The sequence below is a fragment of the Nymphaea colorata genome, chromosome 4, assembly GCF_008831285.2.
Source record: "Nymphaea colorata isolate Beijing-Zhang1983 chromosome 4, ASM883128v2, whole genome shotgun sequence".
Lineage (NCBI taxonomy): Eukaryota > Viridiplantae > Streptophyta > Magnoliopsida > Nymphaeales > Nymphaeaceae > Nymphaea > Nymphaea colorata.
In genome coordinates this window covers 18,884,718-18,911,821 of record NC_045141.1, presented here as the reverse complement: position 1 = coordinate 18,911,821, position 27,104 = coordinate 18,884,718, and the positions used below count along the sequence as shown (strand labels likewise).

Genomic DNA, 27,104 nt, shown 5'->3' with positions numbered 1-27,104 from the left:
CATTCTATTTTTCATCAAATGCATCACAACTGAACATAACATCTATTGCAAATCCATGATTAAGTACTGTATTCTTCTTTGCATCAATAAAGTATCATCGTCCCTTGCAAATAGGAACAACATACCATCTATAAGAAAAGCAAAAAAATCCCTTTATTGACATGACCTATATCTACAAACAATCTTAACCTCTACTTCGGAATATCATCATATCACCTTTTATAGTTGACGCAAAGATACCATATCATGGCATCATCAAGCCCATCATATTTACACGGATATTCCACCATTAATTTCTTATTAGCATAAAGGAACCCAATTTTACAAAGCAAATCACGTATACAAAACCCGACGACCTTACTTCCTCATTCTCTTGTTTCATGATGACCTTAACTGCGTGAAATTACATTTCATATTAGTGCCAATTGCCTTGTTACTTGATTCAGAACTACATGTCCATCTTGAGACGAACATAACATTTGATTGTGCGTACGTAGGTGATTTTATTCATGGCACAATCTCTTCTTAAAGAATTGACAATTATTGATGGCATATCAATACTCTCATTGATATGGTTCTGAATTTTAAATTTAGGAAAGTTCACTTTTCAACTCATATCCACCGGAGAATTAAAACCATGTTCCACAGAACCAGGCAATGTGTGTCATGAATTACTTGGAAGACCAGGTGCATATCATACACAATAATGAACATTAATTTGTCACCAGTGTTCATTTTCGTCATTTCCGGATTGTAGACATGACTGGTAGAAGGACGACTCTCTTTCTCTCAGTTCACAATCCATCTGATTGGGATGAAGGCTGTCGGATACCGTAGCTGCTTTGCAGTTGGTGGTTCTCAGCCTGCTATGCAGGGTCCATGATAATGTAGAAACGAACATTTCTGTTACTAACATAGACATGAAAATAACCCTCAGGTGTTCCTATGTTACAAATTCAGTTGAAATAGTATCTATTAACGAACTCTGACAAATTGATGCCTGAATTTCTTTAAGACGCCTTCCTTCAGTTTCTGGAAGCGACGTAAGTACAAAGAGATTGTTGCTGCAGATGGGATGTATATTAAAAGGCACCTGGAGAAATATGAGATAATACATGAAAATCTGGAAAAGAAAAAAACTAAACTTCCGTATTCAAAGATAATATGAACAAAATCCACATTTTTAATGAACAAAATCGGTGGGAACTAGAGAACGTTACACATGCTTCACAAAACAGGGGTCGATATAATCATGCAGTTGTACGAAAATATGATAACCTGCACCAAAAAATGCAGAAGTGAAAGTCCACTTCTGCATTTTGGGCATTTCTTGTCATCATATTTAAAAAAATTCAGTGTGCATCTTTCAATTAATATGCATAATGGGAAGAGAGAAATAGAACCAGCATTGTCCAACTGAGGTTCCCACGAGGTAAAAGAAAGATAGCGAAGCAGAGTCGGGCATTATTAACATTGTCCAGATAGCAAAAACCAAGATGGCATTCTAAGAGGAAAGCACCAGACTGCCAGAAGTGGTTTAGGAAAAGACGAAACATAAATAGGTAACTTATCATTTACAAGAGCTCGGTTAATCATATAAGAGCTCGGTTAATCATATACATTAACTGAAAAAAGGGGAAAAATATGAATAAAATGGTCCGTTATAACAAAAAACTATTCTAAATTGTCAGACAACCCAGGCCAATGCCTGCAAAACTTTGGTCCTATACAATAGTATGTGTCAGAAATTTGTCACAAGGTTAACAGGAAACAGATATCCGAACTGAAAGAATATGACCTAAACAAAAACAACTCAACTACGTGTGTGACTACTTGTTAAGAATGAAGTGCTTACCAAACCTTGCTTCCTCTGTCCCTTAAAGATCAAATGTGGTCCTTAACATCAAGCGTCAGCTTAACCCCATCCCTGAATGAGACAGGAGCAATACCAAGTACCTCAACCAGCCTACTTATATCCATGGAAATGTCTGAAGGGGATATGACACCACGATTAACCTACAGTGCCAAATTATCACGGAGAAGAAAGTGAGTGAGAGAGATAGAGAGATGTTAAGCTAGGAGAGTATGAGAGTCTAAAATAAGATATAGAGATCAACGATTGTCATGGCTAAGGCTGTGACACATTTGGTTGCTCATTTCTTGTTGTCGGCTTGCAATTTCGTGATCCAAGTTAATCATAATATGAAAAGCAAGAATATGCACAATCAAGAGCACATAAAAGTATTAAACTACTCTGTCTAATAATAATATGTTTAGGTGAAAACAATTTCTTTCTCAATCCTTGTCCAAGTATCCCCAGTGAATTCCTTTCAGATCTTTTCTACTCTATCAAGAGTTACTTCTGATAAATAGTGAATATTCAAAAAGATACAATAGTCACAAGTAAACAATTACAACTCCAAAGGTTAAAGCTTAGATAGTTACTGGAAAAGTATAATAAAACTATATAACTTGTCTGACAGTTCAAATAATATTGAAAATGCACGTTATTCTGAACAACATGGACTTAATGTTTCTACTACTAGAAAGATTCATAAATTATTCAGAAGACCATCCACTTAAGATTTTTTGCATTTGAAAATAATCACCTCCAATAAACAAATCAAGTATATAATAGGACCCATTCAGGAACACGTCTTTTAGAACACGAAGTTTATGAGAACATTCAAAACTCCGGCAATACCTACGAAAGTGCTTCATGAACATATAAAACTCATTCGCTTTACAAAAGTATTTCATTGATAAACTTGTCATTCAATTGCGTACCTGAAGCCAAGTTTGATTGACTTTCTAAGAACATTTATTTGCATTTAGTTTACATGTAATATTCACCATTAAGGCATTAACAACATATTTTTGGAGGCCCCCAAGAAACCTTCAGAGTTTTGATGGGTCACGACTGTGGTGGTTTCCACAACCTAATGGATACCTAAAAGAGACAACAATCTCATATCACTTTCAGAAACACTGTTGATCAACAATTGTTGGGGAATTCCACATTCTTTCTATAAATTGAATGGGAACTGTGGTTGCCAATATGACAACAGCCAATTCACAGTCCTTGCACAGATCTGAAATTTCCAAGAGTATGAGGTTGTCCAAAACCCAATTGAGATGAATATCCTGCTATACTATTTTTCAATATCCAGACACAACAAGAACCTGAAGCAGTATAATAAGCATATATTTTTTCTATTTAAGCCATTCCTATTAAAAACATGTTCTGTTTGTTATCCAGTTCCAGATAATACAAGTGGAAAAACATCTGCTGCTAGTTTGCTAAGCAGTTATTCTAGATGTGTAGAATGGGTTGATCAGAAAAGGGGAAACAAACAGATGCTGCAGGCACAGGCTTGATCAATGACATATCATATCCCTTAATTGCAGCTACAGCTTCTGCCATTTGCACACGAGAAACTCTGTCAGGCCCACCAACATTCAAAAGCAATTGCATGTCTTCACCATCTGTAGCAAGAGGAAAAAGGTAATTCTTAATTCACATGCATAAACATATCACGGATTGCATGCAAAACTTGAGAATCAACTTTCAAATAATCTTTCCCAATGGTTAGAGAGATTTCTGAGCAACAGCATGCAATGCTGATCAATATGTTTAAATAAGGCTACCTTCACCAGTGAACAAAATCTTAAATATCCATTTCTGCTATCCCTTGTAAAGTACTTATGCATACGATTTTCATGTAAGGGGATCCTCTAGTCTAAGATGAATATTGTAACATATGATATATTTCTTGAGGTACTAGGCTCCACAGTTTTGAGTTGCTAAAATAATCAAGAAAATACATAGAAGAGTAAACTTGGTCTCCAGAAATGAACTCAGGTAGCCCCAAGCAACACGTTATTCAGGGTAAGCTGGCCGTGTATTCAAAAAAAAAAAGAAAAAGAAAAAGAAGCCAAAAAGTTCAAAAACATCAACCAAACCAGTCATTGTCCCATACTTCGAATACATCAAATATGATAAATAAAGGTCAGATACTATGAAACTCCAAATTTTCATACCTGAGATTGATTTCTTAATCAATCTTAAGATGACATCAACAACATCCTTGACATATACTGGGCAGCGAAATTCATCCTGGAAAAACTCGATCTCTTTGCCTTCAGAGAGGACACCATCAATCCACTGAAACATGAAAGAAGAACAAATAAGGAACTCTCACTTTCCCCTTCTTTATGTTTGATTGCATACACAAATATTGATTGAGGTGGACTGTGGAGATATAAATGCTAGACAAGCAACTACAGTTGTGTTTTTCTAGGTGACATTGACTAATGAAAGAAGCAGCCAAAAAAAGTCACTATCATCTGCTAAGGCAGAATATAGAGTATGGACATCACTACTTCGGCCTTCGGGGTTATCTGGTTAAAGTCTCTACACCATGATATGAAAATTCACATTAGAAACCACCAACCATTTCATGAATGGACTAAACATATAAAACTAGATTCCCAATATGTTAGAGAAGCCTTCTAAAAAACTCTTGTATATCGTCCATATGTAGCATCAAAATATGGTTTTCTTTACCAAAGCTCTATGGGACCCTGTTGATGTTCTGCTTCGGCAAACTTTCAGTGGTCATATTGTAAGTTTGATTAGCAAGGGAGTGTTAAAATGTAGATTGTGTATATATGTATGTGTGTGCATGCACAATTATATTATATGTATATATATTTTTCATGCATAATGTCCTTGATTTATTGCAATCATTATTTATATTTCACCTGATGTAAAACTAGCCGTTGGGAGTACCCAACGGCTAGTCATCCAGCCGTTGGGCACTCCAACGGTATATCAGCCCTCATGTGATATAAGGAGCTTTCCTCATTGCATTAGTAATGCACTCATTGATGCCATGAAGGACGTAATAAATGCCTTTTATTACTCATTGTGAGTGTTACTATATCCCTTTTAAATATGACGAGTAACTAGTAAGTGATTAGGCAATATTTTGGTGATTAACCAGTTTGAGTGAAATCTATGTGAAGCCTTCTTATTGGTGATATTTGTGAAGGCTTCTAGTTTTACGGTAACAAGCTTGACTCTGCACCCAATGACACACAGGTAAATAAATCCTGAAGATTTTTCAACTCTTTGGTGTATGACTATTCTTAAGTCCTTCCACACACATGAGTTACAAGGCTTAAGTCTTACACACAAGATGGTATGACAATGAAAATTTATCAAACTCTTCGATAGAAGACTATTTTCCAAGTCCTTCCACACACGTGGGTGTTACAAAACATGTTTTGTCTTTATTCTCAGCCTACAGATCCCAAATGGAGATCATCATTTTTTAGTCACAGTCTAGATCAAATAAGTTTACCGTTCATTGTCTTCCCCAACTTATCAGCAACCAAGGAGGAAAAAAAAAGACTTTTTTCATGAACTTTGAATTGTCAGTCTCAATTCTAAGAATAAGAATATGTACCCTCATCACTAGGAAAATGTATACAACACGCAATGCACATAGGGGAACAGTTATGCACCTGGATAGGAAGAGACTTCTTAACGGGTGAAACAGATTGCTGGCCATAAATTATACTGCTTCTTAGAATTGCGTAATTGGAATAATTTGAAGAGATAAATAACTCTGCAGCCAATTTTGATTTTCCATAGACATTTACAGGTATTGCATCATCCTCTTCTTTGTAAAAGGATTTTACACCCTCATAAACTGTTGATTGCCAGCAGTTAGGACCATGATAGGCCTTGAACAGAAATAACAAAAAAAAATTCCAGCGCAAAATGATTCACAAGCAATCTAAAATAAAGAAACAACATCAGAAACAAATGAAAGCAGCACTTTCCTTTGCTAAACACTGACTAGGGACAACATTGACGCACAGAGAGTAGAGCAGGATATGAGCAACAAGTAGTCTTGAGCTTCATTCACATGCATTGTCTACTTTCACAAGGGGAGCCAATTTTCAAAATCAGAGACCTACAATCTCTAAAATTATAAAGAACCTACAATAAATGCATCCAGCCTGCTTTTGATGAGGAGAGGAACCCATTTCCCATCACACAGGAAACCATTCCCCTTGCGTGGAAACATGCTTTCAATGTTTATATGCACCTTCTACGTACTCTCCTTAGGGAAAAAAATCCTCATTCAGAACCAAAAAAAAAAAATTATAGGAAGCATGGCTTATTATGCGTACAAGATTTAATGTTGCGAATAACCAGGCCAACTTTATGGCTATGTGCTACTATTATTCACAGAGATGCTATTTCTCCTAAAAAAAAGGGAAAAGAAAACAAATATGTTACACAGCAAGATAGACGCACGCATACATGACACTGACACTACTAAGTTGACATGATCCAAATCGTTTCCGCCACCCTTGTTCGTTTCCATGACTATTTTTCCATTTATTTAATGGAAAATTAATAAAGGAAAGTAGGGAATTAATTTTGAACCTGGTGATGCTTGTTTCATGCGACAACTTGTAACCCACGACAGGAAAAAGATGACAGAATGATTACAGACTATGAGATCATAACCAATCCCTAATGAGGCCCAACGAATGAAGCCTGAACCCTACGTTTGATCAGCATTTGGCTCGATAGTCTCAAATCTAAGATGAAGCCAATCTCACCTTGATCAGTTGATAAGTGAATCAGAAGAGGCTTGAAATCACTGAAGCTTGACAACCACTTCACAAGGGAGGAAGGAACATTAGTGGCCATAGCAACCGCAGGGTCCATTTCACAAGCACGTGGAGCAGAAATCGCCGCACAATTGACAACTACATGGGGCTGAAAACCAACATTACTTCACATCAGCAACGACAGAAACAATGGGAGACATAAAAAGAGATAGCTTCCAGCACACTGTAATCTTCATGTTATCCTTGAACTTGCGCCACTAACTGGTGGGTCTTGCTGTTAAATCATCCATGAAACATGTAAAAAGATGCCCATTTTGTTGCTGGCCTCTATTGCCAGAGCACGGGCGTCGGCAGTGGGGACATGAGAGGCGGGAGTGAATGAGATTCAGGTGGCGCGGATCAACAAAATGGCGAGTAATTGGAAGGCGAGGGGAGGGACTCAATCGAGCTGCAACTTACTGGTCCCAAAGCGTCGGCAATGAGGTCGAGTCCTTCGCCGGTTTGGAGGTCGAGCCTGAAGGCGCGTGGTGGTGAGGGGAGCAGCGCCTGAAGGAGGGACGCCGGAGCATTGGTAGCACTGTGGTACGTGAAAGCAACGTCATACGGCTTTCCGGCGAGCTCTTGAAGCAGATGCTGGCCCAAGTAGCCAGTTCCCCCCACCACCAACACCTTCCTCCTCTCCTCACTCATCTTTCTCTCTCTGCAACCAACGCTCCTGATGTGTGGAATCTCCGGACCATGGAGGCCACTACCGTAGCTGTTCCGCTGCGGATTCAATTCCGTTTTTACCGAACCATACTGAATCGGATTCTCATTATACTGAATCCTATTTGGACTTGTTTTTTAGATTGAAACCGAAGTTCATTGAACATAAAACTCCAGATTTACATGCGCGGATCTTTATGGGCACAGTTGATTAATAATTAAATCCAATTTTTTTATTACATTTGACTGAAAAGACTTAAATGAGATTCATAAGTTAAATTAGTTCTATTCTTACAAAACATGAAGAAATGATGAAAGCTAAAAATGTCAGCAGATCTCCCTTTACATCCACAATGGATCCATAAAAGAATATCTTGATAAATTTACCTAGAACGCGGCCTTTTTAAGGTAGAAAATAGAAAATGTAGTAAAGAAAGAGTTTGAATTATAAGAGAGAGATAGAGAAATTGGATCGAATTGAACCTTAAATAATGCTAATTCACAAGTTTATGCACAAAACCTTTTAGATCTAGAGCAGATCTAGAGCAGGTTATGTATTGTGTGGGTAGGCCTGGGTAAAAGGTCAGCCCGATGTCTTTTTTTTCAGACCCAGACTTGGCCCCCGAGTCGGGTCGATAACAGGTGCCCGGCCCGATGCACAGGCTTAATTGTGGGGGGTGCTGACGTGAATGATGACACCACCCTTAAAACATAATAAGGCGGACATCTTTGATCCGATCTAGTGGATGCATGCAATCAGAAAACACGCGTGTACTGCTACCGAAGATCAAGTTCTTTATTTCTTTCTCCATGACGAGGGAAACTGCAGACTGTTGTTCAAGTACGTCATTTTGACAACTTTAGGAAGTGCAGATTTATTTATCAATACTCTATTCTAAGAGCAGGAAATTCAGGGCAACGAAGGCACATTTTTAGTTCAAATGGAGCAGAACGACCATCTTTCATTGGTGAAGCTAGAAATTTCGAATTCAAATTTAAGATTCATAGGAGCATCCATGAATATAAAGTTGCAAATGGTTGATGGCATCTAATATGTAAAATCATCAAATTTTGTGGGCTGGTGCGATCAAGTGCACATACCAGTTGCCCACATATGGCTCCGCTACTGTTTCCCTGTCTAAAGGATGAGGCTTCATCCACTTAAATTCAAGTTGATTCAAAATTTGCTCACTGACTGCTCTTTTACTTTAGGCACTGTTTGGGAAAAGTAACTGTATGTTACTGTTTCATGTATTTGCTTCAAAAATTTGAGACAGATTCATGAAACATATGTTAAAATGCTTAATAATCTCATTAATTTTTTAATATGATGCATGTGACAATGACATAATGTTATTGTTCCTAAACAATCTCTTATTACTCGCTTGCTCTAAAAGATTCGGTAGTGTCTTGGCCTATCTTCTAACAGGTCTTTTCTCATGCTCCTAGTTGGTCCTACTCTATTCTTTTGTGGTTTTGATTTTGCTTCTCTTGTTTAGTCATTCATTGCAATAAAAGGTAAGACGCCTATCCTCGAGCAGGTTCATTGCCCGACCATCTTGTCGTATCTATATTAAATATTTTTGGTAGGTCCGGCCCATACGTGGCTCCATTTTCTAAGTGCTCCTTAGTGAAAAACCATTGGTCGCCTCTCCCTTGCTTACCAAGACAACCTCTTGATCACCGACACAAAGATTAGCCTAACCTTCCGAACATGAGAAGGCTGTTTGGCACAATCAAATCACTTTCGCCATTGGCAGTGGCGGAGCCATGTTGTGAGTGATGTGGGGCACTTGCATGTGCCAGATTACTAAATTTGCTTTATTTACACAGTGTGGTACTTTTATTCTGTTTTACCTTTTTCTTTACACATAAAATAATAGTACCCCTTAGGAAGAAATTTTTGTGCCCACCAAAGGGCTCTCATGCTCGAATCAAGTAGAGTTAGAGCCTCCAGACATGCCCTTAAAAACCAAAATGACTTTTCATTCCTTAAAAGAAGTTTAAGGAGAAGAGTAGGTTTGGAATTGGAACCACGAATACCTGCCAAGCAAGCGCGACAAAAAAAGAAGAAGAAGAAAATCTATGATTCCAATTTTTAGTTCAAACTCTTTGATGGTATGGGAAATCTATGATTCCAATTTTTAGTTCAAACTCTTTGATGGTATGGGAAAAGTTATGCACTTCAACTTTTTCCATAGTTGTACATGGAGAGAAGATATTCCAAGCAGTACACTCGGAAAAGAAATTTTTGGGAAAAGCAGTTCAACCCGTCAATTAAGCATTACATATCCACCGTTTGCAATTTAGATGAGTAACATCTACAAAAATAACCTGTAGATATCCACCATTTGCAATTCAGATGAGTAACATCTACAAAAATTAAACTGACAGATTATGACTCTCCCAGCCAAACCACCACTATTCTTATAAGAATCAAACACCTTATGTTGGCTAAACCTTCTTTTCATGGAATTTCGAAATCAAATTTTGATAGGAAATCACTCTTTGTCTAGTCACTTTCGAGATCAAACTTTGGCAAATAAATCACTCTCTATCTAGTCTACCTCGCATTGCTGAGCCAATTAATCATTTGTCAAAGCCCAGCAACATCTACAACTTGTTCCTGTTCAAATTCCGACGGTTTGAAAGCTTGCCAGAAGATGTGGGGAATGTATTTGTCAAAGTCTCTTGAAAGGGCAACCGTTCCCGAAAAAGTCACCAAGAGCACGGAATGTCACGAGTTCGAAGCCTACAAGCTACCGTTTAGTCAAATATGTTGCTTTGTGTTTGTGGAGATTGCGAAAAGACGAACCACCAGAGTGGGAAAATGACAGCAATCTCTTTCTACATGACATGCATGTTATTGGAAAATCAATAAGGACACAAGTTTGTGGAATTGTTTATCTAAATTGTCAAAATGTTTTTGAAATATAATATTTTTCATGTTACACGCTAGGGTTTGTTTATTTCTAAATGTAAGGATTAAATATAGATTGATGTATACTAATTCAATGTGAATAAAAGCTGGATTAAAGTCGATATCAAGCATGTTAAAGTTAGCCCAACTAGACATTTGAGTGAGTTTATTTGAGCAGAATTAAAAATTACGACAACACTTGGCAAATAACAATAATGCTCGACCTTGAGTTATTATGGTAAGCGGTAAGAGGTTTGAGGTTCAAATCTCATGGTCGTTGGTGTACTTTAGGATGCTATTATTTTAACCTGTAAACGGTGGTAAGTGCAACACTCGAGTTAAAAGACGGGTTTTCCATAACACTAATTGGCAATCACCCTGACATGCTTAAAACCGCATTTTGCTTATTTTAGGGTGTCATTCAAACATGGCTGGCAAACAAATAAGGTTGTATAAAAAAACAAATAGGCTTTTGATTTTTGAATGAAATTTTAATAGACATAAAATCATTTAATTTTATAGAAGCATGTGCACTATTATTTGTTCTTCCTGTTATACTTTTTCTAACACAATGTGAAGCTACTCTGCCTACATAAGTTAGGAATATTCGTCAAATCAATGTGAACCATAGTGATAAAAAACACGTTATTTTTGAAAGAAATGTGAAAAAATGTGAGAAAATGAAATGCCATTTAAAACTTAAAAAATGTGTTTTTTTAATGTGAAAAATGAAAAAACAATGTCAAACAGTTTTTTTTTTCATTTTTCATTTTTCATTTGTTGCAAATCTACTTATCTTTTGATGTTTGTGTTATTATTTTTTCATTTACTTTATTTTTAGTTTTTTAAATTTTTTTAAAAAATCTTATTTTTTTCAAGCCTATCATATTATACCCAAGAAAAATTTTGCCATTTAAAACTCTCATACATTATTTGTGACTATGAATTATGCGACTTGATTATGTATATCAAATTACATATTAATTCACTATTCATACCTACACTGACAACAATGATATAAATAGAAATTGCCAAAAAGGAACGCATTTTTTGTAATTTATTCATTTTATTTTTTTAAACAATGGGTTTTCTAGAGAAGGTGGCGGCGATGTGGTCATGAGTTAGGCACAGTAGGTTGGCCTTTACCGAGATCGGCATTGGTCGTGGTCCATGCTTTTCTAACGGGCAATGACAACTTACCACGAACCTCAGCATAAAAGAATTCACTTCAATTATTTCGCTATAATTTAGACCGAAAAATAATATATATTAATACGTTTATAACGTGAAGAACCGCTGACTCTATTCTTTAACCGTTTTCTTTAGAGAACAAAAACCGGAGTGTCTTTGCCTAGCGAACGTGACATTAATAGAAGAAAAATCAGGTTCCCAGTTTTTATGAGTTAATATAATATTAGATAGATTCTTTTAATAAAACGTAAGTATATATAATTACAATTGAGGGTAATTTCCGGAGACATTCAACTGTTTGTCTGGAAGCATATTCTAGGGATCAATTTTTGTAATTTTTCTGAATTGAACCTAAGTTTTATTGATGATTAATTACATATTTGAACTAGGTTTAAGTTATTCTTAAGTTTGTTCAAGTATATTCTTGAGCTTTTGAAAGAAAAAAAAAATGCGTACCTTCTTTCTAGTCCCAAAGATCTGTACTTATTGTTGATTTGAAAAAGCATGACGAACAAGAAAAATGGCATCAAAGTAACAAATATCATCAATATTTTGAAGATGTGTACTTGCATATGCATCTTAGTACCTTATATAATGCTTTGTTGAAAAATTATTTGTATACCACTTATATTTGTTTAATGTTTTAATATCTATAAAATTATCTTAATAAAAATACAACAAAGAGTGTGTGACAAGGATTTCTTTTCCCTAAAGAAAAGCCGTTAAAGCAGCCTTCAATTATTTATTATTTAAAATAGAAGCTGACCATCTTCTCATCTCAATAATGTACAAATAAAAAGTGAAAAATCCTGGTAGGTTTTATTGTTTATGCTAACTAATTTGTAACATAAATTTTAAACATATAAAAAATGTCATGCAAACAAACAAGAAGAGGTATAAAAGAAACAACAAACATCTTGCTGCATCCTGTTTTGAAGATACTACCACAATGGCATGACGGCTTTTTTATTTTTAAAAAACTCGAGTTTAGATATAGTACGGTGCCTATGCAGTTCTGGACCTTAGGGATAAAGAGAGGACCTCTATTTTTCTCTGATGGTGGGATTAACATCAGATTAGAGTTTGAAAATATCATTATGATACAGGTTGTTTACGCATTTTATCATAAGGGTATTTTCACTTAATTTTATAAGATTTTTTTTTAGGTTCCTTTTTTTCTTTTAGGGCAGGAAATATCCTGTAGCACTGGAAATAAAATTGAAATTTGTAAAAAAATTTCCTACCCATCAAACTTGGAATGAAAAAACTTATCGGTTGCGTCAGTTTTTAGAAACTTCTTTAAGAGAGTTGTTAAACAAATGTGAGTCTTAATTCCAAAAACTAGAAACATGAGTTCCTCCTTTGAGATTATAGCAAAAAGTGCAGCCCAAACAAGAAACTTCCGCATAAACTAAAAAAAATGACATACAGGTATTTCATTTTATGTGTTTTTTACTTGTCTAAGACTCTAAACCGAAGTCGGCATCACATAATTTAAAATAAGTTCTACAGTGAATTTTTAAACGAGTTTACAAGAAGAAGTTGGCCTGTAACGTTGCAAACACGTATTCGATTAGTTGCTGGTACACGCTTCAAGCTTCGACAAAATTTTCCCATTTATTTATTCCTGCAACTGTCTCCATTTTCCATGGGTGGATTCAGAGCCAACAGATCCACATGACGCCAGACCTCCAACTGTGGGAAAAAAGAACGGCAGAACTATTGGCCCATGAGATCCTAGAGATTGTTCAAACACGGTTCCGCGTGGACCCTCATTCAAGATTCCGTGCCACTCTCTGGCATCCGGATCAGTAAATGTTTGTACTTTTATCTTTCCAAACGCTAGCTTCTTGAAAATTTAATATTTGTGGCCCAGAAAAGCTAAGAAAAATATGTTATGTCCTAAAACATATTACCTGATTTGAATGTTTAATATAGGATTAGTTAATATCGTATAAGGTTTATCTTTGTAAAATTTTGTACTTATACCTTCAATGTAATGCAAAGGAGTCGATGAATGTAAAGTTGAAAACCAAGACTTAATCTTGTTATTATGCACCAAGAAGGTACAATCTCGGCCCAGTTTGATAAACGCGGAAACTTTTTTCGGATATATTGTGAAATTTCAAGTTTGTATACTTACTTCGATGGAGGCCAAATCTTTTCGTGAGGGGCATGACGGAACTGGGCGGGCCAGTGAAGTTCGGTTGTTAGTTTGATTTTTGTGGGCTTAAAGGGCGATACCAAGTTGAAGATATACTATTCCCACTTATGAGAACTGCCATACTTATGAAAAACTATGTCATGCCATCAAATGACCTCTAAGGTTATTTGTAACACTTCAAAAGTTTAGTCTCTTATTTAAAACTATAAAAAATCTTATAAAACTTATAAAAGAAGTTGTTATGCGATTGATTGTTCTGGTTCTTAGTTTTTTTTTTTTAGAGCTGGAACTGAAGCTGCTAGGAGGGGTTTAGGATACAGCAAACCAGATCGTGACATTTGGAATGAAATCGGTTAGATCCTCCGACACATGCGAATGTGTGTGTCTTAAGAGGAGGCAAATTGTAATACCCCAAGAATATAGTCTTATATTTAATATTATGAAGAATCTTAAGCGACTTATAAAAAGAGCTTGTTAAGTGATTGGTTCCCCTACTCGCTAACCTTTCTGGGGCTCTAACAAAAGCTGCTAATAACAGGCAGGTTGAGATCTGCCAAGTAACATTATTGGCCTTAGAAAATTGAAGAAGAACGTGGCTGCTATGCTCAATACATAAACCGTCTCTACTTGGATTTCCACAATTTTGAACTATCATGTCAAGAAGAAGAGATAGAAGAAACAAAAATTTCGGTGGGAAGGTTTGGCAATTCACCTTCAAACGGACAACTTCTCAACTGTGGCAACGACGATTGCGTAAATATAATCATGAAGTTTGCTCGTTTTGTTTGTTCTATTTTCTTTCTAGACGAAGAAGAATACTTAATAAACTAGACCGCCAGCTGAGTGACCTCGAATCGCCATCATGCCTTACGAGGACAACATCATTATTTTGAACTCCCAGTTGTTGAACACGAAACTCAAAAAGTTGGTCCATCATTGGAAGCTGGGAGAATTCTTCCTGTTGTTTCTGCTTGGTAGCAGGAGTTAAGATGGAGATGAAAAGTTGTAGTTGCAGTCAGGATGGAGACTTAAATAGGACGTGGAGACAGACTACGGGATGTGGTTCAAAATTGCCCACCTCCACTCTCATCTCCATTCGTATTTATATTTTCTCTCTCTAAGGTCCATGCTTGAGATAGTTGGAGAGATAAATGAGGTACGTGGGCAGCAATGAAAACCAAATAAAAATTCATCCTCCATTCAACATCTCTCTCTTGAGAGCTTCCAAATAGAGTCTTATTGCCACTCAAACTCTTTTAAAGTGAAATTGCCAATCAAAATTCAAAGCTTTGACATTCTAATCCAAGCATGCGCAGGAAAAAAAAGAAAAAAAATACAGTAAAGAAGATGAACGGAAGAAAAAGAAAAGATAAATGTAGCATGATTTTATATAGAAAAAGATAGAAAACATCATCTTAAACTTCTTCAAGCTTGTACGGCTCAAGAAATATATATTTACCTTGTGACTCGATCTCAAATCCATGGGCATCACTCTCTTGTACACCAAGAAACTTAAAAGAAATGTATATTCTAGATATCAGGCTCTCAAGTCTCAACCTCTTCCAACTTGAAGGTCTTAAGCCAGCTATTAATCACAATACAGAAACTCGCTAAAGAAACAATTTAAGCACAAGATCAAATGAGAAAGGAATCAACAAGGTAAAAGTTATTGGAGTTCAGAAGGCTTTCACCTCAGATTTTTTACATTTTTCTTGTTTGGCAGGTCTTCCACCTTGAGATTGAAAAACAAAAGAAAAGACAAGAAGTTTCAACATCATAAATTTCCGATCTAAGGAAAAATGTAACAAGATCCCTAATGAGATGAATAAAAAACTTTGGCCCGTCTGGCCATCAATGCCATGGTCTGTAATTCACAAGCGGTTGTTGTGGTTTCTATGCCTATGGTCCACCTAACAAGGCGTGCAATCACTACCAGGTTCGTGCACCGTCCATCTTCATGGATGGCTGCTAGATCGATTCTGAGTTTGCAAGGGAAGCTTCTGAGATCATGATCCTTCAAATTATTGAATGACGGCATTTGTTACTGTCACTGATACTGCAAGGAAAAGGACTTGTACATCCCTACCAATTATAGCCTCGGCCTCAGCATATGCTGGCATTTTAGAGTAGCTCATAAACTTGTTGATTGTACATGATGCAGACAGAGAGAGACAAAAAACACAGATAAATGTCTGTGAAATATGTCCATTACCTTGCCAAAAGATTTTTCCGTTTTCAAGCTTTTCCATAACCTCTTGTGTTCTCCGATTTTCCCGATACCAGCTCATTTTTGCTAACACCAGTAAAAGAAGGGCCTTTAGTTAAAGGTTGTTTTATGTTTTTCAATTTTTTCAATGGAGACTGCTCAGTTCCAAGAAATTTTTAAACACTAAAAGTAGCCCTTTATAAGCAGCTGCCGATGAAAAATCATAGTATTGGAAACTCTCAAGAATTGAGGCCTCTGTTGGGATTACAGCCAACAGTGGGCCACTAAATGGAAATTTCCCTGTTATTCTGCAGACATATCCCCAGTTACAAGCTGCTTATTTTTAACGGAAACAGGGAAACATGTCAAGGAAAGCCTGCAGATACGTAAGAAAGGATTTTCTTTGATATTATTGTTACTGCAAGCTTCGCTTGACAATATGCAAAGTCAAAGCGTGTTTCTTTGGATATGAAGGGGGACAACAAGGTCAACATAACAGAGTCTATTTATATGTATTACAGCTTACATTGTCCTCATCATAGAAACCCATCTAACATTTATTCCTTGCTTCCATTTCCCATCATCCCATTCTAGGAGTTCTGCTCCTAACAGGCTTCAACCACAGCCTCCATTTCCAAACCATGAGAGTCAGCCTGATTCCTTTTGTCTGCTTGCTGCTGCTCATTCTTCTCCTTGGTTTTGCGCCAAGCCATCACACCGCCTGCAGGAAACTGGCAGTTGGTAAAGCCGGAGACCAGTGGAGAACGATGGTCCTGCTAAAAGATTCTCATCATGCTCCACAATCTAGCAGTGAGGTCACCAACAGCAGATACGAGGTCTCGAAAAGGCTTGTACCAGGAGGCCCCAACCCGCTTCACAACTGACAGAGCTGCCTAATCATTCAGTAGCTTATGCAAATCACAAGGACTGGGTAGTGATTGTGGTGCCTTCCACAAATTACACATAATCAACATACAAAAAGGTATGCAGCTACTACAGGTTATTTTTCAAGTAACAGAATTTTGGGTTTTTCTGGAACTGTATGTTCATAGAGTTCTTATATGATCAAATAAAAGTAAACAATCTTTCCCATGTATAAGAGACCAAATGATTGATTTAACGCCCATTGGAGGATTTAATACGCAGTTATTACTCAATTATCATCTTTCTGAAGGTTTTGTACTTGATGGCACTAAGCACTTATGATTAACCAATTTGGACCTTGCTCTCCTTGGGTAGCTATTACTGTAAAGTTGTACATCAATAGAATGACTAAAGTTCTCACCAATTTTTTTACATCCACCCTGTCTCCTGATTTTCTAGTCACACATGCAGATCCGTCAAAAGAAAAAGTGAAAGGAAAAAAGGGAATAAAGATTTTTGGAAAACTTAAATATATTTAGAGTATAAAAGAACACAAATGAACAAATAGATTAAACAAACATTTCAGTAATCAACGAAAAAGAAACAAAAGCCCGTAAAAATCACCATCCAATAGATAGAGAAATTAGTTGACCTTAAGTTCTTATGCACGAGTTCTGAAACAACAGTGCCACCAGATGTATTCCTAAATGCCCTAAAGCCTTCACAAATATTACCACTACTAAGAAGACATTCTGAGCATTTCAGTTGTCTTTGCAGCTGCGAGGAGCATTTACAGGTCATACTTATGAGCAGGAGAGGAATTATTGTCAGAAAACAGATCCATGGCTAGCACACCTGGACATCACATTCAGTGGCACATTAGTAGGCACAAGAATTTGAGTGATGGGCATGGGATCACCGTTGTCATGTTGTAGCTCTTAACAACCACAAATACCATTTGGTTTGAAGAAGGAATGGCAACTGATCGTGTTTTTTTTTAATGCTATGTATACCCCGTTCCTTACATGTTTGTGAATTTTCTCTATGCTGCATTCAACTTCAAGAGAAAAAAGAAAATCATCATTTATTTTATTCAACCAAAAGAAATTCCAACTCTTGAAATTTACCGAAGGCATGCCAAAGTCAAGCAGATTTTCAAACAGAACCACCTTGCAAGCAGATTTTCAGATAACACCACCTTGAAAAGCAAATTTTCAGGTAGTTACCTCTGGCCAGAAAAAATGACACATCCCCAACCAACATTTCCATGCCAGTGCACTTCTAAAAAATCATCAGAAACAATAACTTTGAGGAAGAGGTTTAAAATTTCCCCCTGATCATGATCATCACTTTGTAAGGCAGGCTCTCAACATTCAACAGGAATTTATGTGAAATATATGGGCAAACACAGATAATTAATTTACAAGTTTTGTAGAGTTAATAGAAAACTAATTTCAAAACGTAAAACTACTAGTTAAACAACCCTTACAGAGTCTTCTATCCATAATTAGAACATGAAATATACATAAAAAGAGACCATGAAGCACAAGCAGAAAAGTGAATATTGAAAAGTAGCACAAAGCATGAAGCAGGATAAGCTTTTGAGTGATTAAAAACGTAAGAGAAACAGAAAAAGAAACAGATAGGAAGCAATGGAAAGATGTAAAAGATAAGTGTAGAATCAATCAACTGAATGTAAGACACATTGCATCTAAAGATAACATCTATGAATATGAAATGTATATGAATTAATAAGTAGAAGCGAGTCAAGTCACCAAACCATATTACTTGAAGGAAGGGAATTTAATTGCAAGTAATTCATGAAACAAGTGGCTGCACTATAGCAGCATTAGTATATCCCAAAAATAGTATCAAATACTGATACAAAACCTTATTTTTTATACATTGCGAGTGAAAAGATACCTGCAACTTTTTACAACCTCTGATCTTGACTTCAGTCTGTTTGAAGCCCTCATGTGATGACTGATGATGCCAGCAACCATTTCACACAAGTATGCATTTGTAATTTCTGATTGTAGTTGACCGATGATTGGATTCGTTGGAGAGTAATTCCTCAAACTTCCCCTTGGAAAAAGGGTGACACTGCCCATTTTGGAAGCATGCCATTTGGGAAGAGCATTATTCATTATGGCATTTCTTAGCTATGGCATCTCACATTTGCCTTTTCTGAACAAAGTATGTGACCTCCGTCTTCAAAGGCAAGCTTTTGAGGTAATCTGCTAGTCATTTGCCAACCAGTGGAGTCACACTTAGTAGTTATGAATCTAATCATCATCACTCCTCCAAACTGACCTCTAACATTAGTGACAGCACTAAGGATAGCAAATACAAAGCCAGTGAACCTCATATGACAGGTTTAATTTTCTTCCTCTGCACCCCAAGCTGTATTTTATGCAAATCAAATTTTCACAAGCTAGGCGACCAAACATCTCCAAACATACTATTCAAACATATGCATCAACACATTTCTTTCAAAGGTCCCACCAGGATATTAGTGCAACTGATAGTCACAAATAACATCTCGCAGCTTTAAACGGCGAGGTTTTTCTCGGGTATAATATGGCGGGCTTGAAAAATACGAAAAAAAACGGTATTTTAAAAAAATAAAAAATATTAAAAAATTCCTAAAAATTAGGAAAAAATAAAATAAATGAGAAACTAATAAGACAACGAGAATCAGAATCAGAATCGAACTAATGCATAAGTAATATCAAGTTTATAGCCCTCATGGCTTTGCAACACAATTTAAATCATTCTTAAATAAAAAAAAAGAACATATCCATCATTAATCTTCACCCCATGAAGTAGAGTCATCTTCTTCATTTGTTCTACTTGGTCTGCATTCTTCATCATCTTCTTCTTCTAAATCTGAAGACAAGCCAACCTCTATATTTTCTGCTTCTGGAAATGGATTCACATGGTCAATATAGATTGGATTTGCATTTATCTTCTTTATTTCTGCAGCCATGCTTTGCAAATGCATATTCATTCTAATGAATACCAAATCGGTTAATCTAGATGGTAAAAAATTGCTTCTCTTCTTCGTATTAGCAGCTTCAAATGCACTTCAATTTCTTTTGCAAGCTGATGCACTGCATGGCTGGCTTAAAATTTTGATTGCTACTCTTTGAAGAATAGGAACAGAAGATCCAAATATCTCCCACCAAACAACTAACATTATTTAAAGAACAAACAAACAAAATTGTGAATCATACAGTTGTAAATTTGTAATTAAAATATTTAACCAATCATCAACAATTCAGTAAAAGTGAGACACTTACGTGGATGAGAGGATGATAAATGTCAATAACACTCATGGCTAACCCATCACGAAGTAATGTAGGATTTCTGTTGTGATATTTGATCAATTCAAGACCCATATCTGCAGAATCCTCATGAAGAAGATTTTTTGTTACTAAGTTCAAACCTTTCAAAACTTCTTCATTCATCTTTACTATTTTATTCCAAAACAAATGAGGATTTAGATAAGCTGCTGCGACATGTATGGGACTATGCAAATTACGATTCCATCTCTTATCAATTATATTCCAATATGGCATATATTTTTCTCTCCTGCCGTTGCTTGCATTCTTGATAGCTTCTTTAGCTCTATCAAGTGCTTCATATAAATAACCCATTGTGGCCCCTTCCCCATCTACCATCTTTAGTACTCTCGCTAATGGTTCAACAAACCTGATTATTTCTTTTCCCTTTCTCCAAAAATCTTCATTTTGAACGAAGCTTGTAAGTTCTTTTGCATCATTTTTTTCAATGTCTTCTACATGTCTCCATTCATTGGAGGCAACCATAAACCTGAGGCCCTCTTCTCGTTTTAAGATAGAATCCAAACAAATAAATTGGGAGGCAAATCTAGTCACACCAGGCCTCCTCAACTCCTTTCCCTTTGTATAAGTTCTCATTATATCTAAAGCTTGTTGCTTATTATATATGAACTTGACAATCTGCCTTGCTTTGCACATAATATTTGCCACATCTTCTAAACTATCAATGTCTTTAAGCATTAAGTCAATGCAATGAGCAGCACAAGACGTAGCAAAAATGTTTGGTTATTTTCCTTCAAGAATATATTTTGCTTTTTTGTAATTGCTTCCATTATCGGTAACAATCTGTAGGACATTGTTTGCCCCAATTTCTTCTATAGTTGAAGATAAAAAGTCAACTATAAATTCTGCATTTTTAGGACCTTTTTCAACATGACTTGCCTTCCAAAATATGGTGCCTGTTAGAGAGCTCACAAACAAGTTTATATAGGACCTGTTTTTAATCGTATCTTTCCAAATACCAGACATAATTGTACATCCATATTGTGTCCATGTTTTCTTCATTTCATCAACGTATAATAGAACATCTTTCTTTGCTTCATCTAGTAGTTTCGTTCTTGTTATTTCAGTGCTTGGAAAAATATATCGTGGGCCAAAGTTTGTAGCACCAACAACAAAATTCTTGAAATCCACTGATCGAAGTAAGTTGAAAGGTAAGTTGTTCAACACAATAGCTTTAAGAAGAAGTTTATCTACAAAATCCTTTTTCACTTTCTTCATCATGCCTGAAATTGTTTGTTTTTGGCCTTGTCCTGTTCTGTTCCTCCTTCAGACGAAGTTCCACGAAAAAAATTGTTAACTGAACATGATGAACCTACACTTAAATGTGATCCACTTCCACTTTGCATTCTCCCCTTCTTCACGGGTCTGTCCTCAATAACTCTACAAGCTTTGATTGCCATTTGCTTGATATTTTCAGGCACGTTACGACATGCGACAACATTGTTCCCGTGAATCCCAGCCAAATGATACTTAAATGTTAAATCGTACAATTCCTCTGGTATATGCTCAGAACAAAATTTGCAAGTCAACTCCCTTCATCACTTTCAATTGCATGTGACCAAAATATATCCTTCAATCTAGGCATTTTCTGCAGTTATCAAGTATCAAACACGTGAGGTCCTGAAGCAATAAAATCTGACTCTCGTTTCATCTTTAAAAAATCATATGTAAATGATAAAGTAAAACCGTAAAGGTAAAAAAAAAAAAAAAATACTAACAAAGTAACAAACGTACAAACTACAAAGTTAACAGCGACACAGTTTCTACTTTTTAATGCACATATGCAAATCGACTCAAACAAGAGGTATAAAGTATAAACTATAAAGTAGAAAACTAACAGACATATGCAACTTAACAGAAAACAAAAACTTGAAATTAATGATTGAAAACAAAAAACTAGAAACTAACGGACATAAACAAAAAGTAGAAACCAAAACGGAAATCCTACCTGAGCACGCGAGCGTAGTCGGATGTAGCTGTCGGAGGTCTGCACGGTGCCGGAAAGCTGTCGGCACGGTGCCGGGAAATGCACCAGTCCGTCGGAGGTTTAATGTTGCTGCAACTCGACGTAAAAAAAGACGCCGGTCTGCTCCGCCGTTAACGTTCCCAACGCTGAAAACCCTATACCCTAAAAAAGCTCGTCCGCCACCTTTGTCGAAGACTCGAAACGTGGAAATGTTTTTAAGTTTTACGTTTTATTCATTTTTTACCCAAACTAGTAAACTACCATATAAAACTTTCCAAAATTACAGTTAACGCCACCGTTCGAAATAAAAATTATGAGAAGATACTTCTAAAGTCTCAACCACAGCAGAAGACCAACATAAATAATCAACTGCTATAATGCTATGAGGTATAAATTTATTTAATAGGTTGGTACGCCTACTAGGGCGCTATGTGAAACTCTCCAATATTGGCAACAACACTTGAGATAGCTGATGGAAAAAATTAATTGCAATTTACTTTACTGCTACCACGAAATATCAGCAATAACAGTCACAAATTCTGCTTTTATAACGTCATAAATAACATAGGGAGAAACGGAATTTAACCTAGGATTTTCAAGCAAGAAAAGCCCATAGACGTTCATGTTCCCCCTTTGCTTTTAGCCGCCCTTGAGGAAACAAAAACAGAAATACACAGAGAAAAGACTAAACTGGATGGTTTGAGTTGCAAAAAGAAAAGGGTTCAATTTGGTTATGCCGAACCATTTTGGCAATCTTAGTCGTACCTTTTCCGAATTGGGGACGGAGTTTTTGTTATGGTACCCCATACAAGTTGTCGCCAGACAGGCAGATACCCATCTCCAACGTTCCCTCCGCAAGACACCGGCTTCTTCGTCGGATATCCCAGTGCCTCGAAGTATTGCAAAGAGACGCTTCGTCCACACATTCAAACACGTGCATAATGAGCTCGGCTGATCCGTATCGGAATCATTTAAAGTTGGCAACTTTGCAACTTCGGTTAGTGACAGGTTAAAGTGTGTGTCTCTGATAGTAAAAGAAGTTAAACTGTTTTAACAATATCAAAACCATTTACATTTCTTTGGAAATTTCTAAAGAGAAAAAATAAAGGATTTCTAAGCATACATATGATAAAGCATTTTTCACCTGTATCTTGTGTTTGAAGTTGGCATTTGAATGTAGTATCATTGATCATACTTCGTTGTTTCCCGGTATCTATCAGATTGATCTATACTTGGAGGAAAAGAATACGTATGTTGGGAGACAGAGAGAGAACCTGGGCTTTTATTCCAACTCCTCAGAAACCACGATTAGCATATTACAGTTCTTTTACGAGGATTCCTTCAACTATCTTTCCGATACTCATCAGATCGATCTATACTTGCACAAAACAGATGAGAGAGAGATAAATTCAACACAATGTTCATTCCAAATGTTCAAAAATCCACAGTTAGCATGCTACAGTTCTTTTATGAGGATTCCTTCAGCTCTCTTTCCCGATATCCATCAGATCGATCATATGTGAGAGAAAGAGAGAGAGAGAGAGAGAGAGAAAGATTAATTCAACACAATGTTCATTCCAAACGTTCAGAAACCCAAAATTGGCGTAGTACAGTTCTTTTATGATGATTCCTTCCAGCCGCCGAAGTCCTCTTGCTCGAAACACCTTTCAGTATATCTTGGTTCCTGCACCATCAAGAAGTTGAGAGAGAGACAAAGACAGAGACAGAAAACAATCAGGTTTAATATTTTAAGTTGATTTTGTTACTAAGTACCAAAAAGTTTCGACGGATGCACCCTTTTGGGCTTGCATTTCTTAGGTTTACTTTGCTACAGACAAAGATTATATAATCCATGTCGCGTCAACCTTCCCTCATTACTGCAAAGCTATATCACGAAGATGCGGTATTTGGGCTGCCGCATCTGCATTGTCGGTTTCTTGAGCGAGGGGAACCAAACGCAATACCATATACTACATATTTTAATTCAATTACATATAGTCCTTATATATGCAAGCATAAATGAGCTTTTCTAACAACAATATGAATGGAAATTATATCCTAATCCCTATTGGTCCTAACAAACTGGCTCTTGGGACATGAAATAACGCGTATCATAACTTGGACCTAAGGCGCAGGACACCCTGTTCGTTCTTAATTTCATCAAACAATAGGCAGTTTCGCTGTTTTGTCCACCAAGACAAAACACGTGTGGGAACTGAACGTCCCAATTCCACCCATCTCAGGCACTCCTATTAAACGAATTTTGATTTCTGAGGGGGATACCACAATTACATTATCTAACAAAGGTACCTTTCCCTCCTCATACCAAACACACGGCCTGTAAGTCAAGTTTGAGGCAAGAGGTGGCTTCCGCAAATTTGCCTAATTTGAAAGCCTCAACATTCGCGCAGGAGATAAATTTCTCAGTAGACATTCATGATCATTGATCTCCAGCCTAACAGAAAACTGTAGAAAAGTTACCTCTGGAATGAAGTTCAGTCCTACTTTGATTTCTCCACAGTATCTTTGTTCCTTGACCACATTATAAACTGCCGGAGGAAGGCTTCCCTCAGTGAATAAAGGTTCCAAAGGGATGCTGCAACAAACAAAATCCAGCACAAGTTTGATTATGAAGTATTCAATTCACAATTTACTTCGACTTGCTACTGCATGTGCACTTATCTTTACATTAACAAGAGACAGGTGATCCCCTACTTAAAGAAATAACGGCGGTGGCGCGGCAGAAGTTGTGAAAGATCTTTTGAACTAGTTAACAAGGATAAAAAGGTCGCTGATTAATTTGGATAGTAGATATTCAGTTAGAGCCCTTTTAGCAATTGACAACCAGTATTTTCTGTTTAAAGATTTAAAAGAATGAGAATTTTGTTCACTAGATTTAGGGGGGAAAAAATGGTAATTTCGATTCACTAGTTTCGTGCAAGCCTGAAGAAATGCAAGTCCCTATAATAGAAATAGTCTACAATTCTTCCTTGGTCATCTGGGATTCAGAATCAACAAGTCACTGGCCTTCAAGAATTGGTGACCCACTGAAGACAACGAATGATGATAATTCCTTACCTGGCTTGTCCAACAAAGTCATCATCAGAGAGATTGTCACTATCCATTATCTTAAGGGAAATTTCAGAGACTCCTTCAGAAAGGTTGAACAAAAATGTCTCATTCCATTCTGGTTCAGTTCCTTTTCCTGCAATGTAGCAACAGACATGCACATGAAACATGAGCCTAGTGCAACTCTATTCAAGGATTTATAATATGTACATGAACTTGGTTAAAAACAATTAACATGAATATCATAATAAACCTGGACCTACGGCAGGAAACAATAACTGCAAGGAGATTACACCTATCTTTTCAGAAGCTGACACCCTTGAATTACAACATTACTCAATAAATAGGAGAAAATTGTAGCTTAACCAACAGAAAGAGTGGAAAAGTTGTACATATACCTGACGCAACACTACTTTTCTGTTCCTGTGTACGGCATGTAATGACCACATAGGGATCCATGTTACCTGTACAATTTCAACAATTAATCTGGTGTCACTGGAGCATGTCTCTCTCTCTCTCTCTCTCTCTCTCTCTGGCGTGAGCATAAACACACACACACACACATTACACATATAGGAATAGGTAGATCCCAATTCCCACACCGCTCAAATAAAACCATCTTGGAAAAAGAAAACAGTTAAACAACAGGAGAAAGAATAATATCAGCGAGTAAATGGCACGCATTGCCACAATCTACACGAAATCAGAACAAAGTTGTGATGGTATCTACAGGTATTAGAAAAATTCAATAACAAAAAGGCAGGACAATCGATCTCACGTATGCACATAACACGTAAAGGCCCGTCAAAACTCATTTTCTTCAGAAAAAAGGCAAACCAAGGTTTAGAACTACAGAAACCGATTTAGAACTACAGAGGCAGACCAAGGTTAACATTTAAAATACGTCAAAGCAACAAGCTAAAGCCTAAAGATCGAAAGGAAAACAGAGAACAATCAATCTGCAAGCAGAGGGCCGGGATCTTGATCCATCAGGAAAAAAAAACAAGAGAGGAAGAATGACGACAGAAATTTTTTCCTTACAGAGGAAATCCGTGTTCTCCAACCCCTTGGCTCCCACGAGGAGGACTTCGAGCTTGCCGATCGGCATTTTGGATCGGGAAGAATCCGACAGGCGAGAAGTCAAGGAGGACGAAGACTCGGTGGGAACTAACACAAGAACTCGACGGATCCGGGCGTTCCCGAGTATTTATAGAGGATGACTAGGAGAGCAATACCGCCATCAAATCTGATTCGTCCAGTTAAACGGGTCGGGTCAGTACGTAAGTTCCAATACTGGGTGTTCAAACTTGCTTTCTTGATCTGATCCAAATATTCGATATCGAGGTTCGGTTCTTGGTCGGTGCGATTGCCGTCTCTGGGTCAATATTGTGGGTATTGATACTGGAGCCATATCGTTCTTCTAAACGATCCGGTGTATCAAATGGATTTCAACATGTATAAGTAATTTTAATAGATTGTCATAGCAAATTTATGAAAATATATAAAAAACCGTCTAATATTTGGGCAAGTCTAATTTTTAAAAGTCAAGAAACAGGCACTCAATTTTAAGATAATCTCTCGAATTGCAATTTATTTTCAATAAAAAATAACAAAAAATACCTTCCATAAAATAAATATACCCTTCTTTTAAGACCCTCTTTTTTTATCCTTTCATTTTTATACATTTGCCTCCACAATCAACAATATTATTCTACAATTCACGTATAAACACAAGTACGTCATACCTTGGATCCATCATAATCAATATAAGTGTTTGATTTAATTTAGATGGATGGTTCGTATAAAAACTAATATAAAAATATATAAATCTACTTATTGATCATATCTGGGTGGTGCAGTATAGTTGGTCGGACTGGCAGGCTGCTTATTGTCAATTTGACTTTTGTCGGAGTCTACTTCTTAATGACTGCAAATGATGGATATAACACACTTCTGTTGGTCGACGAAACCTATAGGATACGTGTTCGATACACGATACG

General features: G+C 36.7%; 2 protein-coding genes and 1 long non-coding RNA gene across 3 annotated transcripts; 1 reads left to right on the top strand and 2 right to left on the bottom strand.

Annotated features, from left to right (window-relative positions):
* Nucleotides 1-647: 647 nt before the first annotated feature.
* On the bottom strand, nucleotides 648-7,421 carry LOC116252104 (uncharacterized). Its single transcript, XM_031626176.2, has 7 exons — nucleotides 7,114-7,421; nucleotides 6,643-6,802; nucleotides 5,530-5,717; nucleotides 4,042-4,165; nucleotides 3,356-3,486; nucleotides 1,856-2,016; nucleotides 648-1,093 (listed from the first exon to the last, which is right to left on the bottom strand). Exons 1-6 carry the CDS (start codon nucleotides 7,342-7,344, stop codon nucleotides 1,885-1,887), a joined length of 966 nt encoding a protein of 321 aa, XP_031482036.1. The 5' UTR covers nucleotides 7,345-7,421; the 3' UTR covers nucleotides 648-1,093; nucleotides 1,856-1,884.
* A 9,259-nt stretch (nucleotides 7,422-16,680) lies between these two features.
* On the top strand, nucleotides 16,681-17,927 carry LOC126410045 (uncharacterized). The gene is made up of 2 exons (XR_007573303.1): nucleotides 16,681-16,822; nucleotides 17,482-17,927. It is a non-coding gene; the product is annotated as an uncharacterized LOC126410045 (long non-coding RNA).
* Nucleotides 17,928-23,439: 5,512 nt separating this feature from the next.
* Nucleotides 23,440-26,292, bottom strand: LOC116253566 (elicitor-responsive protein 3). Its single transcript, XM_031628433.2, has 5 exons — nucleotides 26,146-26,292; nucleotides 25,503-25,568; nucleotides 25,114-25,240; nucleotides 24,517-24,631; nucleotides 23,440-23,719 (listed from the first exon to the last, which is right to left on the bottom strand). Exons 1-5 carry the CDS (start codon nucleotides 26,210-26,212, stop codon nucleotides 23,654-23,656), a joined length of 441 nt encoding a protein of 146 aa, XP_031484293.1. The 5' UTR covers nucleotides 26,213-26,292; the 3' UTR covers nucleotides 23,440-23,653.
* Between the last annotated feature and the right edge of the window lie 812 nt (nucleotides 26,293-27,104).